We start from the raw sequence: 17,182 nt of genomic DNA, 5'->3' as shown, positions 1-17,182 counted from the left end.
GACACTGTTAAATGTGACCTGTGTGCAGACTGAGGTGTGAACAGCTCACACTCCTAAAGTGATTCGCATGCTTAGTTGAACATGATGGATGAAGAAAAGAAAAAATATAATTTTGCCAAGACGTCGCTACTCAGAGCAGCTGCTGCGACATCAGTATGGAGGAGTGTGTGGATACTAGGGCTGTGACAATATCCTTTTGTCCCGATTCGATTCGATTCCAATTTTTTAGGTGCCGATTCGATTTAAATTGCGATTCTCACAATTCTTAAAAAACAACAACAACAAAAAAAAAAATGTATAAAACTTCTTTTTGCTCATTATTTTTCTTGATTTCAATCAGGAAAAAACAACATAGTAACCAGATCATCATTCTGCTGCTATAATGCCCAAGAAGACAAGTAAAAATATCAATAAAAACAATAATAAAAAAAAAAAAAAAAAAAAAAAAAAAAATTTATAGTGGATTCATTTTATGTACTTGAAAAAAAATGTTGATTTTTTTAACAAATAAATCAATTTAAAATTGTGAAGCAAAAAAAAATCCTGATTTTTGATTTTTCGATTGAATTTTCACACCCCTAGTGCATGCTGCATCAGAGCCAGGAGTGGCGGGATCGGATGCCAGTGGTTTTCACACATCATTCACATGTTGCCTCGAGACTTTCAAGGCGCATCACATCATTCAAGGAGACCTATCACCCTGAGAAATGAGTGGGAGTGGGACTTTACTGGTTAGCAACTGGGGTGGGTTACTGGACCTGGGCTGAACTGTTTGGCATCGTCAAATCCTCTGTGTGCTCTGTAGTCCATGACTCTGCATCGTGTCCTCATGCCAGAGTACATTGAAGTACCTCAGGTGGATGATCTGCAGGACTAAATCAGTCTGCCATTTAATTTAGAGTAACACAGTACTTTCTAAATGACCTAAACAAAATACATTTCTGTAATCCTATAGTTGTGTTTTAATACAATGAAAAGCAAAAGAAAAACAAACACTCACTTTGTTCAAACATGTTGCTAATCAGATATTTGCGACCGTTCTCCTGAGCGTTTCAGCCAGAATGGCTGCATCAGCACCATGAAGAGAACACAAAGGTTACAGAATGTTCATAGTTTACTCCTAAACCTAACCACCTTTATTCTAACAGGCCGGTGAGCCTTTGCTACAACCCCAGCCTGAAGCTGCGGTTCGGCTGCAGGTTGATGAAGCCAGGGTGTGAATGAGTCATGTCTGAGTGTTTTACAGAACTCAAATGTTTAACTTTATATTCAACAACGTTACTGATGTAGCAGTTCAGCTCAAATCTGCCCTTTTTTATAGGAAAAACACTGTCCCAACGTTATGTAAGTGGAGCTCATTTCCTCTTATAACATCACAATCTTCCTCACCATCCTTTAATCTTCCTCGTTTTCTGAATTCTCCGTTTCAGATGGGGGTTGGTGGAGGACATTTTCACAAGTTTTTTGCTGACTTTTTCTTTCCCTCAGTTCCTCCAGGGCAAGATCAGATGAATGTGATGTGGACATACGTGCAATGTGTGTGCATGTGCCACTTGAGTGTGTGTCAAACCCGGGTCTCATCATATCTCCATGCCCACTTCCCTTCACTTTGTAGACTGATGTGATAAGTAGGGGAGTGCGGTTGCAGAAAGAATCCGGGAAAGTGTTTGGAGAACTGCTAACCTGTGAGGAAGCAATCAAACACATCAGTTCTCTGTAGACAATCAAAAAGAGAGTGCTTGACCAGACTGGATAAATTGGAATCACTTGAATTTTTCTGAGAAAAGCCACAAAGAAAAAGTTGTTTCCGTGGCCATGTTGGATATGTGAAGCTTTTTGCCCACTGCAGCACGCATATGAAGCCACGCACGAACATTTCCTTAACCAGATTACTGCGCATAGTGCACCTCGTGTTCCTTAAGTCACTGGCCTTCACTTCAAAAGCCCAGCCACTCTAAAAGGATTACACCAGGAATACTTTTATCGGCTCGATGTATTTTCACCCCCCCCCCCCCCCCCCTGTTTCACAGCTGCCTCAGGTGCCATATTAACTGGCTGGCACAAAATTCTGCAGGGATCAAAAAGAAGCGAGAACTTGTTTGCCAGCGCGCACAAACAGCTCACAGTGTAGGCCATCAGCACATAAGAGACTCTTACTGGGCGGCGGTAGAGGGTGGAAGTGGTTTGAGTCAGCAGGAGTGTTTGTTTGTGGCTCATTTGTATGCAGGATGATTCACATCATTAGTGTTTTCCCCATAACATACATTTTCACCCAACTCTGGAGTAGTTTTTGCCAGTGAAATCTGACTGTAAAACGAAGGAAATTAAAATATTTATATTACAAAAAAGTGTCTATTAAATGTGCTTTAAGTTCTAAAGCAACAAGTGACTGAATTATATTTGAAATGGTGTGACTGTCTTGAGTTTTGGTTGAATATTTCGTCCCTTTAATAATACCAGTTGGTACTGTATTATACATTGTTGGAAAGGCTGAATAGTGACCTTTACAACAAGGTATAACATGGAAGTATTGGGATTGTGTGGAATAAGCATCACAGCTAAAATGCAATTCAATTCAATTTTATTTGTATAGTGCCACTTCACAACAATGTTGTCACAGGGAACTTTACATACACATCATTTCAAGCCAATTCATACATATCCTATAATAGAAACCAACTATTTGCATCGAGTCATGACTTCTGTGAGAGTAACCAGGAAACAAAGCATACTGGCCATTATTAAACTTTATTCCTTCTCCACTGCCAGAGACCTCAGTAACATGTAGAAGATCCATACACCGCTACCTCCCTCTCATGCTGGTCACCAGACTGGTCACATTTAGCTGTGGGATGGCATCCCAGTCCTCAGAATGGTTGTATTGGTCACTCAGAAGTTCAGTAAGGTTGAGGTCTGAATGTATACATGGTCATCCAGCTTCTCATCCAAATTCTGGAGGCGGTCATTGACGATCCTGGTTCTGTTGGGGAGAATCTTGTCCTCCTGGAGGATGGAGATAGGTACCAGATTCTGGTGATGTGGTATCAATATGCCTGCCTGTCAATTAGGTGCCGATCAGACAGCTGCAGAGCTTGAAGTTTGAATCAAGTGGAAACCAACAGGAGAACAGCAGGAGGGATGTTTTGGGTGGGAGCTGACCACAGAAGCAAAGTCCTTACAAGTTATGACACACCAGTTGGTATTAATAAGTTGTTTTTTTGTTGTTGTTGTTAATTTCATTATTAGAGAAGAAGAAATAAGAGTCCTATAACATGACCCTCGTTTCTAAATGGTGGGGTGTGTTGGGGTTGTTTGAAGAAACAGAAACAATTTTTCTTTCTTTTTCTTTATGCACCTTTTATGACACAGACGACTAAGCACTCGTCGCCGATGGTATCTCATTTAAAAGACATGCACAGTCAAGGCTGATAGGCAGCTGCTAAGTTATGATGATTAAATAAAAAAGAAAAAAAAACAGCACTGGTTGAAATATTATATATAGTTAAAAGAAGATTCTGTAAAGTATACATGGAGCATGACATAAGCATGCAAATTTACAATTTTAACTGATTCCAAACATTGATCATCTCAGCTGTATAAGAGACATAAAATACTGCTTAGTGCTGCAGAAGATAAACAGAAATGTCAGCAGCTCTGGGTAAAACAAAACTGCACGTTGTTGGAAATTGCTTCCCTAAAGTATTTGACATTTTCGTTTTTCTTAAATGACTGTGCTAAAAGAGATGTTGCTTGTGATGAAGCTGCATGTCAGCTGCTTCTAACTGGTTTGAATGACATGTTAGAGAAATCTAACCAACAGAAAGCTGCTAATAAAACAAAGCAACGAGGTTGCAGTGGAAAGTCGTGGAAAAACTTCAGGTTTTCACAGAAACATCGTCTCTGCTGTGGCTAGTTTGTGGATATGGGCCCGGAAAGAGTCTGAAATGAGTTCCTAAAAGCAGACGCGGTCCAAGAAGCCTGATTATGTGGTAAATATGTGAGGTAAATGTCCCAGCAGTTTAAACTGCAGTCTGGTCTCTGTCTGTTCGCACCTTCCTGCATTTCATTCTGTTCCCACCCACCATATTGCTCTCCTGTGACTGCTGTCCCTTGTCAATATTTCGTTGCGTACATGTGTCTTTTGACTCGCTCTGGGTCCATGTGTATGTGCGAAAAGCAGGAAGCTGCAAATGCCACATCTCCAATTGCACATACAGTAATGGTGCAAGATAATGGCTCTCAAATGATGCAGAGAGAGAACATTTGTGACTGTGAAGCCATTTGATAAAGAGGGGTCATGATAGCTGGGGGTGATGGCACCAGAAGAGCACATTCAGCTCCTATGCATCCACTCCTGGATGGATGCTTTTAGCCTTGTGCATGCATGTGTGTTTGTGTGTGTGTGTGTGTGTGTGTGTGTGTGTGTGTGTGTGTGTGTTAGAGAGCCTTAATGCATAAACTCTTACGTCTCGCTCTTTGTTTTTTCGAGCTTTTCCCCCCCTGGGGGCAGTGAAGAGGGGTGGCGGAGCAGTGACTTTTTTCTCTCTGTACCTTTGCAAGGATGTGAATGTTAAGCAACAGCCTGGCTGATATGCCAGCACTGTGATTAAAACACAAAAAAGGTTTTTTTATGGCTCTCCAGCCCCGCATTGTGATTCCAGAAGGAGGTTTTGCACTGAAAAACCAACTCATGATAAGAGCCTGACCTTTGTCTTGGCTCTATCTTATTGCTGCAGGGACGACGTTGAGGGGTTGACGGCAAACAAATGTCAAAACCAAAATGCCGTTGCTCAATGAAGCTCAACTAAAGAAGGACTTTGATATGTGTGGCGGCACTTGCTTCTTGCACAGTGCAGAGTCAGAAATGTACCTAGATGCATTTTTCTGCCTGTGTACGAACCTTCCAGCATGATCGCTGCTGCTTCTTTCTTTTGTTTACGGCGCTCGGCAGGCTGTTTGCCAGGGCATTGTGTGCACTTGCTGATCTGGATTTGTTAAGCACGGGGGCTGTGAGGTCCTGCTGTAACGCTGCTCTGCTCCAGCCGGCCACTGAGCCCCCTCCACTGCACCTCAGAGCACTACCACACACACACACACACACACACACACACACACTTTCACATTCCAGACACCAGGCACTAGAATCCCAGCCAAAATGTTCACCATGCCAGTGGCCACAGAGCTGGATCAACACACTCATGCACATAAAATACACCAAATCATGCAGGCTAAGCGCAGAGCAGAGCAGAGCGGTTTCTGCATACAAGCAAGGCGTGATCCTGGTTTATCTCCCCCAGCCCAGGGTTACGTCGCAAACAAAAAGCCAAACGTGGGGTCATCAGGTGGATTCATACCAGGGGGGCGTGATTTTCAATTCCATTTTTTTCCTTTTTTTATTTATGCGATGACTAGAAAGTTTGGATGTTGGTTTTGACTGTGTGTCCTCCAGACGGTGTTCAGGGAGGAGAGGACAGCAGAAGGAGCCCGGCAGCGAGGTCAGGGTTGTCAGAGTCTGAGAGGGACTGGGGAGGGCCGGCCTCAATGTGACCCGCGTGTTTTGGCAGGAACACATTTTCCTCTGCTGTATGGCCGGACTGACTAATGAACTTGCATGTATTCTGCTCAAGCCCAAAAAAAAAAAAAACATCTCATATTTATTCAGTAAGCTTCAGCATCTGGTGAAGTTTCATCTTCGGCTCGGTTTGCTTGCTGCATTTTAACTCTGCCAGTGATCTGAAGGAAAAATATTCACTTTTCATCTGCTTTGAAGGTTCTGTTAAGTTCAGGTTGTGGGCACATCTCGCCATTTTTATTCCAGTGTATCACGTCAGCCTTTTGTCTTCATCCAATAAGCTCTATTTCTCCACAAGTCAATATTTATTCTCTCATTAAATCACATTTCCTTAACAGTTTTCAGTACATTAATAACATATCACAGAAGCTACAACCCAGTCTCAGATAAATCCAGCTTGATTTGACTCTGGAAACTTGGTCTGTGCTGTTTTATATTTATTTATTTTGCTAATGGATGTAAATGGAGAAATACGAGGCTGTCACTGCATTCAGTTCGACTCACACATGTTTATCACATTTAATAAGCCCACATGTGGGGGTGGCCGGGGTTGGAAAATGGAGCTGAATGCTCTGACATTAAGTTACCATGAAGTTGTGGCAATGCATGAATAAAGCTTTTATTGTGTCATTTATCTAGATGTGAATATTTTGAAGGATATTTTTTTTCAGCCAAAAAAGTAACTGAAACTTTGGTATATCATCGACCTCTACGATGACGACCAACCTGGGCATGAATGTTCCCTTGCCCGGACGCGGGTTACCGGGACCCCCCTCTGGAGCCAGGCCTGGAGGTGGGGTACGAGAGCGAGCGTCTGGTGGCCGGGCCTTCGCCCATGGGGCCCGGTCGGGCTCAGCCCGAAAGGGTTACATGGGCCCCACCTCCCGTGGGCTCACCATCTGCGGGAGGAGCCGTAGGGGTCGGGTGCAGTGTGAGCTGGGCGGCAGCAAGGGGCGGGGACCCTGGCGGTCCGATCCCCGGCTGCAGAAGCTGGCTCTAGGGACGTGGAACGTCACCTCTCTGGTGGGGAAGGAGCCTGAGCTTGTGCGCGAGGTTGAGCGGTTCCGTCTAGATATAGTTGGACTCACCTCGACGCATGGCTTGGGCTCTGGAACCAGTACCCTCGAAAGGGGCTGGACTTTCTTCCACTCTGGAGTTGCTCATGGTGGGAGGCGCCGAGCAGGTGTGGGCATTCTCATCAGCCCCCAGCTTGGTGCCTGCACGTTGGGGTTTACCCCGGTGGATGAAAGGGTAGTTTCCCTCCGCCTCCGGGTGGGGGGACGGGTCCTGACTGTTGTCTGTGCTTATGCACCGAACAGCAGTTCAGAGTACCCACCCTTTCTGGAGTCCTTGGAGGGAATGCTGGAGGGTGCTCCTTCTGGGGACTCCATTGTTCTGCTGGGGGACTTCAATGCTCACGTGGGCAATGACAGTGAGACCTGGAGGGGAGTGATTGGGAGGCATGGTCCCCCCCCTCTGAACCCAAATGGTGTTTTGTTATTGGACTTCTGTGCTCGTCATGGATTGTCCATAACGAACACCATGTTCCAACATAAGAGTGTCCATATGTACACCTGGCATCAGGATTCCCTGGGCCGCAGTTCGATGATCGATTTTGTAGTCGTATCGTCGGACCTGCGGCCACATGCCTTGGACACTCGGGTGAAGAGGGGGGCGGAGCTGTCAACTGATCACCACCTGGTGGTGAGTTGGCTCAGGTGGTGGGGGAGGAGGCCGGTCAGATCTGGCAGACCCAAACGTGTTGTGAGGGTCTGCTGGGAACGTCTGGCTGAGTCCCCCGTCAGAGCGAGCTTCAACTCCCACCTTCAGCAGAGCTTCAACCATGTCCCGAGTGAGGTGGGGGACATTGAGTCCGAATGGGCTATTGCTGAGGCGGCCGGCCGGAGCTGTGGCTGTAAGGTCGTTGGTGCCTGTCGTGGCGGTAATCCCAGGACTCGTTGGTGGACACCAACAGTGAGGGATGCCGGCAAGCTGAAGAAGGAGTCCTATCGGGCCTTCTTGGCCTGTGGGACTCTGGAGGCAGCTGATGGGTACCGGCGGGCTAAGCGGCATGCGGCTTCGACTGTTGCCGAGGCAAAAACTCGGGCATGGGAGGAGTTCGGCGAGGCCACGGAGAAAGACTTCCGGACGGCTTCGAGGAGATTCTGGTCCACCATCCGGCGGCTCAGGGGGGGGAAGCAGTGCTCCATCAATACTGTGTACAGTGGAGGTGGGGAGCTGCTGACCCCAACTCGGGACGTAGTGGGTCGGTGGAAGGAATACTTCGAAGACCTCCTCAATCCTACCAACACGTCTTCCGATGAGGAAGCAGAGCTGGGGGACTCAGGGGTGGACTCTCCTATCTCTGGGGCTGAAGTCGCTGAGGTGGTCAAAAAGCTCCTTGGCGGCAAGGCCCCGGGGGTGGATGAGATCCGCCCGGAGTTCCTTAAGGCTCTGGATGCTGTGGGGCTGTCCTGGCTGACACGCCTCTGCAGCATCGCGTGGACATCAGGGGAAGTGCAGCTGGATTGGCAGACCGGGGTGGTGGTCCCCCTTTTTAAGAAGGGGGACCTGAGGGTGTGTTCCAATTACAGGGGAATCACACTCCTCAGCCTCCCTGGTAAGGTCTATTCAGGGGTTCTGGAGAGGAGGGTCCACCGGATAGTCGAATCCCGGATTGAGGAGGAGGAGTGTGGTTTTCGTCCTGGTCGCGGAACAGTGGACCAGCTCTATACCCTCTTTGGGGTCCTGGAGGGGGCATGGGAGTTTGCCCAACCAGTCTACATGTGTTTTGTGGACCTGGAGAAGGCATTCGACCGTGTCCCCCGGGGGCTCCTGTGGGGGGTACTCCGGGAGTATGGGGTACCGGACCCCCTTGTAAGGGCTGTCCGGTCCCTGTATGACAGGTGTCAGAGCTTGGTCCGCATTGCTGGTAGTAAGTCGGATTTGTTTCCGGTGAGGGTTGGAATCCGCCAAGGCTGCCCTTTATCACCGATTCTGTTCATAACTTATATGGACAGAATTTCTAGGCGCAGCCGAGGTGTTGAGGGGATCCGACTTGGTGGCCTCAAGATTGGGTCCCTGCTTTTTGCGGATGACGTGGTCCTGTTGGCTTCATCTGGTCGTGATCTCCAGCTCTCGCTTGAGCGATTCACGGCTGAGTGTGAAGCGGCTGGGATGGGAATCAGCACCTCCAAATCTGAGACCATGGTCCTAAGCCGGAATAGGGTGGATTGCCCTCTCCGGGTCGGGAGTGAGGTCCTGCCTCAAGTGGAGGAGTTTAAATATCTCGGGGTCTTGTTCACGAGTGAGGGAAGGATGGAGCGCGAGATCGACAGACGGATCGGTGCGGCGTCTGCAGTAATGCGGGCTCTGCGCCGGTCTGTCGTGGTGAAGAAGGAGCTGAGCCAGAAGGCGAAGCTCTCGATTTACCAGTCGATCTACGTTCCTACCCTCACCTATGGTCATGAGCTGTGGGTCGTGACCGAAAGAACGAGATCTCGTATACAGGCGGCTGAAATGGGTTTCCTCCGCAGGGTGGCCGGGCTCACCCTTAGAGATAGGGTGAGGAGCTCGGGCATCCAGGAGGGGCTCAGAGTAGAGCCGCTGCTCCTCCGCATCGAGAGGAACCAGTTGAGGTGGCTCGGGTATCTGGTCAGGATGCCTCCTGGACGCCTCCCTGGTGAGGTGTTCCAGGCACGTCCCTCTGGGAGGAGACCCCGGGGAAGACCCAGGACACGCTGGAGGGATTATATCTCTCGGCTGGCCTGGGAACGCCTCGGGATCCCCCCCGCAGAGTTGGCAAATGTGGCTGGGGAGAGGGAAGTCTGGGCTTCCCTGCTCAGGCTGCTGCCCCCGCGACCCGACCCCAGATAAGCGGCAGAAGATGGATGGATGGATGGATTTTTTTTCAGCCAAAAAAGTAACTGAAACTTTGGTATTTGTCACTTATAACTAAGAATGTGTTGCATTACTTTTCTATTGTGTTGCAGCCTGATAACGGCTGCAACGTGAAAGTAAAATAAAGACTAATGTGCACGGTTAGGTTCAGATGTTAAAAGCACTCAGTCACGCTTAGAAAAGTAAAAACTGACTTGTAATTTCCTTCTGATTTTAGTCACCGTTTCATCATCCAACACTAAACAATGAAACTTCTGCTTGGTGAACTTAAGGCCTTGAAAAGAAAAGGAAAACAATAATTAAACAAAGAAGATTATATTTGTAAAAACAGACAGAGAAAACCTCAAAAAAGTATGCCTTACTGGTTTGATGATGCCTGTCTTCTTGGTATACACACACACACACACACACACACACAATTTAACATTAATACATTAAACCCATCACTATATCGACTTATAAGTCCTATGTAATACATTTAATTTAATTTAATTTAAATTTATTTAAATTTTTTTATTTTCATTTCAGACACAAAGATTAAGATATGGATAGACAAAAAAAAAAGAATCATTTTGGAAATTATATAATTATTCACTTTGTAGACATTTAATTTGACTCTTCTGAGTTTTATGTAAAGTTAATTTCTACATGACTGCAGCGTCACAACACTGTACAAAGAAGGACACCAGTAAGTAAACCAGTGGCGTACATTTTATCAAGTTACCAGTAAAACTTTGCTTGCTGTGTATAATGTCAGTTACAGCTGAAAGACAAACCACGTTCCCATTTCACAAACTAAACTTCTTCATGTATCTACAGAAAAAAAAAGCGACTTTTAGCCATAATAAAGTCCTCTCCCTGCAGATCCTTCCTGTCAGATTGCTCTGTGAAGCACTAAGCCAGGACACCGAGTGCATACAAGATTAATGTTTGCAAAGATCTCCAGGGTTCAGAGAAGATACGGATCACTGCGATGATGGAGTGGTTGAGGAAAAAGAAGGGAAAAGGCAGCTGAAACACATCTTCTGACAGCATCAGAGTAAGGATGCTTCCTGATGGTTCGTAGTGACCTGCTGATGGACATTTCTGCTCCCCTTTAAGCTGTCATGTGCTTATAGTGCGTCTGTAATTGGCTATTGGTTGCAATAATGGCTAACTGTCTCTGCAACGTTTACTTTTCATTATGCTGATACATTCGTTGCAGCCCTTTTTTGTTGACCTTATCAATCAGAGTTTAATTTCCTACAGACTTCTTTTTAATTACAACCCTCTCTCTTCCTCTCAGCCCCCCCACGGGGTCTGCTTAGATTGCAGCACCCGCCTGTTAAGAGGTGGCACCCGCCTGCACAGTTACAGTGGTGCACCATTGTCTGGTCAGAGATTAATCCACCGTTATCACACCTACTGCCATGCTCACATCCTCCAGTCAAATCTATGACTCTCGGCTTAATTGCCAGTGAAATTGTAAAGGTTTCTCCCCACCGTAAAGACCATCAGAGCTTTACAGCTGTCACACCACATGATTATATTAGCCAGGACAAGGGTGATAACTGTATCCCTGTAATTAATTTGATTTAAAGATCAGAAAGGCAAAAGTACAAAAACATGGTTGTCAGTGATATGCAGTCTGGTTTTTACATGGCAGGAAACACGGAATTACTACAGAAAGTTAATTGAAATTTCATTCAAACAAATAAACACCATGCGATTCCCAAATGTCCATTCTGCCTCGAAGGCATTTAATAGAATTCAGCCAATTGCTTTCCCACTGTGTGACACGGCGGCCAAAGGTCATGGTATTTGAATACCATCTCAGATGTAAATGGGCAAACATGGCCATCCCACACGGGCAGTTTGTTCTGCCTGTTAACACATGAAACACAGAAACGATCTGTTTGATTTTAGCTCTTTTTGTAAAAAGCCATTGGTATCTTTGCCTGTCAGATTTACCCAAACAACTCATAAGATGTCAGTAGACCCCTTCAACTTACAAACACAGGTTATTGCATGCCATTTACCGGGAGCTTTTAGTGGCAAACAAGGTGTTTGCTTTTAGAAATTGGGGTCACTCAGAGTGTTTAGGTATGTGAGTGTTTACTGATGTTTTTGGCGCTCTTAGAGTCTGTCTGAGGCCTGAAGCGGTAGACGAGCGCCACTCGGTTCAATCCAAATATCGAAAGGGCAAATCTTTTCATTGGTGTTTGCTGTTTGCAGACAAAGGCTTGAAGACTTCTTTCAACAAAAGGAACTCGGAGAAGTTTTTGTTTTTCTTTGGTTTGACCTGCAGAAGGGAAATGAGGAGGGGAAACTTAGCCGTTCGGGGAGTTCTGCTTCTTCTTATTGATTGGAGGATTTAGTATGTTTAGTTTTGATTGAAGTCACCCTGGCAGAGTATTAACTAACGTGGAGAGTCAGGGCATCAGTGTTTGCATCTGTGGGTTGGATCATGATAATCAGCTGCAATGTTTCTTTTTCTGACAGTCTGATGTGTTTATTTCACCACCCACGATCCTGCCCTCCCTTACACCCCCCGCTCAACCTCTGATAGCCTACGTTACTCCAAGATGAAAGAGGCAGATCATCCATTTCCCTGCGATGACCATAGGGCTCGTCTCAAGCTGTCAATACATGAACCACATTCTGTTCAAATGGCGCTTTTTCATTGTATTTCTTATAAGTGGCTGAATGAGCTCCAGTTATAGGTTAGGGGCGGGGTTAAGATGTGGGCGGTACCCATTGAGATGCTGCGGTGATTACCGAAGGCTGACTCTCCTTTAAAGCTCTCATTCCGCCTGGTGAAAAACCATTCCATCCCACTTGCGAACCGAGCCGTGAGGCTTCGAGACGTCATTAGATGGTAATTATGATGCAGCCAGTCCAAACCGATTGATGCGAAGATGCACTCACAAAGGGTCATCATCAGTACGGGGATGTCATCAGTCTAAATTGTGATGCTGAATTGTCTTCCGTGAGTCATCGCTGTGTAGTGTGCTTCATGAGAAGAAAAGGTCTTCCTTTTGACTTTCCATGGATTGTAGCTGCATTTCTGAATTTCCTCTAAAAATGCTTTTTGCTCTCACAATACCACATTTTGATAATGCAGAGGACAACCTCTGGGTCAGCCTGACACAACTAAGTAGTCACAGTGAGTGGCATACAGCACATGGAGGATTACAGGGTCAGCAGGGCTCCTAAGCTGAGACTAAACTAATAATAAATTTAAGGGCAAGGATTTGCAATTCTCTCGACTCCCCATTAGCGATTGTGTTCAAACAGACTTATGACATGTACTATATGTACTAAGGCTATGTATTTGTCCCAAGTTATAGCAGATTAGATTTTTTTTTATCATTCGTTTTGATTTATTCCTGTTCTGTTGCGCCACAAGAGTAGATTAGAGAAAAACAATTGGTCTGAATTACATGTACCGTTGTGTCAATTGTTTCTTTTTCAATCCAAATGACAACAAAAATGTTGTTTTTTCATAGATATTTACCTTTTAATTTCAGTTGTGGGAAGCAAAGTAATGACACATTCAGTCTTGTTTCTTCTCTAAAATCAAATCTGCATAGCAGCAACAGTGAAATGCTTCCCTATAATGGCACCAACTGGCATTTAAAGTCCAAATCCAGAGTCATTTTACCCCATGCTGTTCTAACAAATTCATACATATTCATCACGTCCAAATAGACTAATGTGTTCCCATCTCTTCCCCTGTGAATGATCTCTCCTGACTTGTATCAGAGCTGTTAGCCATGCTTTCTCAGCTGGCACTCATGAATATGGATTCCTCTAGCGTTAGGATGTTTTCTCAAGGTTTCACCCGATCTGTGCTGTTAGCAAAAATATAATCACAGAGCCCATCTAAAACCGACTTCTTTTTCCTCACAGTAACTTCAGTCACAGTACCATCACATATGGGAGTATGTCAGAGATTGACGTTGATGGATTTTGGATCTGTGGCTTCTTCTTCTTCTTTAATCCATCATGTTAAATTCTTAATGATGCGACCTAAAAAGCAAGAAGCTTCCATTTAAATTGTACTTTTTCTTGTGTTTTTTTCTGTTTTACTTGATGCTTTTATTAATATATTTCCATTATTTGCCTATTAGGTATCAGAATTATTCACAACTTACTACTTTGATTGTCACATGTGCTCACTAGGTTACTTAAAGCAGCTGCTGGTTCGTCAGCCCTCTGCAGATGGTGATATAAGGTAATGGACAAAATTAATTTAGGTTGTTCTATTTATTCTTCCATCATGCTAATATGTCAAATTTAAACATAGTTTAGATCTAATTGTAGTTTCAATCCACATCAGTCAAGGCTAGACCTTGTTCAAGGTGTGGAAGCTCCCCTGACTGTTGTCAGGAATCACTGCTTTGGAATATTAATCGGATCCTAAATGCTGTGAAAACGGATAGTTCTACTGAGACAGCAACTGCATTCTGACTGCATGTGTTTGAAGGCCGCAACATGTTTGTACCATTGTTCCCATTAGAAAACAGATGTTTTAGCCTTATCAGGTGGAATTTTCTAACATCCAGTGCAGAACTAATGTGGTTTGTAACCATGACTGTTTTGATTTGGAGTCCAGTTTTTGGGTTTTTCATTCCACAACTTCTTTCCTGGAGGCTCCAGGAGACCTTCAATTGCTGCATTGCTTTGCCAGGTTTAATTATAAACTTCATATTTACAGAGATAAAAATTTAGTGTGTGCACGGCTCGGTTCTCGATCGGTACTCCCACGAGGGTCATGAGATAATTTTTGGGATTTTACAGACAGGTGTAAAAAATATCTAGCCTACACTTATCAAATCAATAAGATACTTTTTACCAGGCCTCCATCCATTCTCAGCCGCTTATCTGGGGTCGGGTCGCGAGGGCAGTAGTCTAAGCAGGGAACCCCAGACTTCCCTCTCCTCAGCCATATTTGCCAACTCTGCGGGGGGGATCCCAAGGGGTTCCCAGGCCAGCCGAGCATTATAATCCCTCCAGTGTGTCCTGGCTCTCCCCTGGGGTCTCTCCCCGCACGGACGTGCCCGGAACACCTCACCAGGGAGGTCCTGACCAGATGCCCGAGCCACCTCAACTGGTTCCCCTCGATGCGGAGGAGCAGCTACTCTGAGCCCCCAGACCAATCCGTCTGTTGATCTCACTCTCCATCCTTCCCTCACTCGTAAACAAAACCCGAAATATTTAAACTCCTCCACATGAGGCAGACCTGACTTCCGACCCGGAGAAGGCAATCCACCCTATTCCGGCTGAGGACCATCGTCTCAGATTTGGAGGCCTGTCAAGATTAAATGGTTAATTCAGAGAGAAATCTGTGAAATTAGCACATTCATTTTAATCACAAACTGCGGGATTAGGCAAAAATCACTGCCCTCTTCCAGCCAAGCCACAGATAACATCAGCGCATGGGAATTTTCGCTCTCGTTCACTTTCATGTGCACATGGGAGCTTGCAATGCAACACAAGAGAGTTTATAAATGCTCAACTTTTGTCGCTGTCGCACAACACTACAGCGTAAGCGTTGTGAGGGTTTTATAGACTAATCAAGTAGAATGTACATTTTTTTTTAATCTGCTTTCAGATCTACCATCAAATGATGATAATCACCAGAATGTTCCCTTGTTTTTAAAATAGGATGAACACAGGGTTGTTGTTTTTTTTTTTTTTTTCTATGTTGTAAAGTAGAATTAGCAGCAAGACTTCTGTCATTTTGAGCAAAATTGTCATTCTTCCTGCTTTATTTCATACGTTCTGCAGTGAAACTGCCTAAATTCCCTCCAACATTATAACCAATCAAAGTTCTTTGAGACAAACAATTCAAGGGCATGATGTGTGACACTGCCGATGTCGCTGCTGTTTGTTTCATCCCGTGTGTGTCGAGGCCATAACATGTAAACAAGAAAGTTGGTATACAGGTCATATTAAAAATCTGAAATTAGCATTATCACCCTAAAGAGATGCTGAGTTTGGGCATGTAAGTACTATTTTACATCAGTGAAGTGAATCCACCAAAAACCACTTTTTCTTCACATAAGAAGATTTTGACAGTTTTCCAGCCTCACATGTAGTAGAAACTGAGTTTGTCTTGCTAACTAAGATTGGTGGAGTTTGATGGCATGGTGTGAATGTATGCCTTCTGTCTCCTTTGTTCTTAACTGAGTTTTCTGTCCATGGCATTTTGCCAGACTCAGTTCTATCTGTGATGTCAGTGTCTGTTTTAAAAATATGACAATTAGCATAAAGCGTGGATTTCCTGATTTGTCTATCTGGAAATGCTCTGAAAGTCTATTCCTCCATGAAAAACCTGGGATGTTGGAGAACTGATGAGGTAGCTGATGACTCATATATTTACAAACCATGTTGCTTAATGCATGCACGTTAATATACTTATATGCAAGTTAAACATTTTAAGCTATAAACACAGCAGTATGCATAAATTCAAAGTGGCATGGAGTGATTGATTGAGGATGCTGCTTAAGATGGACTGGTTTCCTAGTGTTCATGTCTTGTGATGTGGTACTACACAATCACATGCACCAGTGTATGTGTGGAATAACAGACTACAAACCTCATCTTATCGCTGACAGACCCTGCAGGGAGCTCGATCGGGTTTTATTCTTGTACTGTATGTTCAACCATTGGCATTTTGGCCTTTTTGTAAACCTGAGATTTTATTGACAATAAAAATGTATGAATCAGTTAAATGTTTGACCTGCGAACAGCTTTTTGGGACATCTTGAAAGACTTTACTAGTAGCTCATACTTTGCTTTCTCTCCACAGTGAATAAACACAAGCCATGGATCGAAACATCATACCATGGGGTGATCACTGAAAACACTGACATCGTTCTGCTGGATCCTCCATTGGTGGCCCTTGACAAAGATGCCCCCATCCCCTATGCAGGTATAGTACATATCTCGTTGCTAGATTGCTGGAGCTTTATCGCTGATGTTGTCAACAACTTATGAGGAACGGTGGTGTGTAACACTGTGGGGTAAAGTGTTATTTATTGTTTACCCTTCAAGGGTCTCAAACTCCTCGAGGGTCGCAGTTCAACCCATTTTCGTTGTTTGCTTGGGCCAACACACCTGACTGAAATTAATCAGTCATGAGCTGCATTTCCATTACCCCTACAGCCTGGAAACATAAATATTGCAACTCAAATTTGGTAATGGAGACACCTACATTTTGACATTTTTAGATGGTTTTCAGATGTATGGATATAGAAGTAAATCACAAAAGTGTAATGGAAACACTTTTTTCACATTTACATGTCGCCAGATGTGACCTAAGGAGTCACATGACTAATTTATTTTCATAGAAAGATGGCCACAAACAGCGAAACTCAGTTTTACAGTTAATTAGAAAGGATAATGAGAAGAAAAAGGCTTCAAAAAGCAGCAAGTCTGCTGCAGAAAATCCCATAATAACCCTATATGGCTTCCTACCAAAAGCCGCAATTCTTAGAGAATTTTGTCAGTGGGACTAGATTTTACGAGATTTATGAGACTTTCATGAGTCTTATGCACTGAACACCGCTTAATGGAAACACTTGTAAACTGCAGTTGTAGTTTGTCTAAATTTTAGAGATATTGCTTTTATTTTCTGAAAAACTGAAATGGAGACACAGATACTGTGACAAAGTTGACAGGAAGCTGTTTGATCTATTTGGTTTCATTCAGGTGTGTTGGCCC

The 17,182-nt window shown here is 44.5% G+C and overlaps 1 protein-coding gene across 1 annotated transcript in view; it reads left to right on the top strand.

Moving 5' to 3' along the window:
* Positions 1-17,182, top strand: part of LOC306760935 (calsyntenin-2-like) — a gene marked incomplete at both ends in the record, with an annotated part of 361,417 nt that overhangs the window by 100,123 nt on the left and 244,112 nt on the right. Inside the window, one exon of the mRNA XM_079246988.1 lies at positions 16,269-16,391. Coding sequence (XP_079103114.1) covers positions 16,269-16,391 — 123 coding nt within the window. The remainder of the gene's footprint in view (positions 1-16,268; positions 16,392-17,182) is intronic.

The sequence above is a fragment of the Telmatherina bonti genome (assembly GCF_933228915.1).
Source record: "Telmatherina bonti genome assembly, chromosome: 9".
NCBI classification, from domain to species: Eukaryota; Metazoa; Chordata; class Actinopteri; order Atheriniformes; family Telmatherinidae; genus Telmatherina; species Telmatherina bonti.
This window is presented reverse-complemented; position numbering and strand designations above follow the sequence as displayed.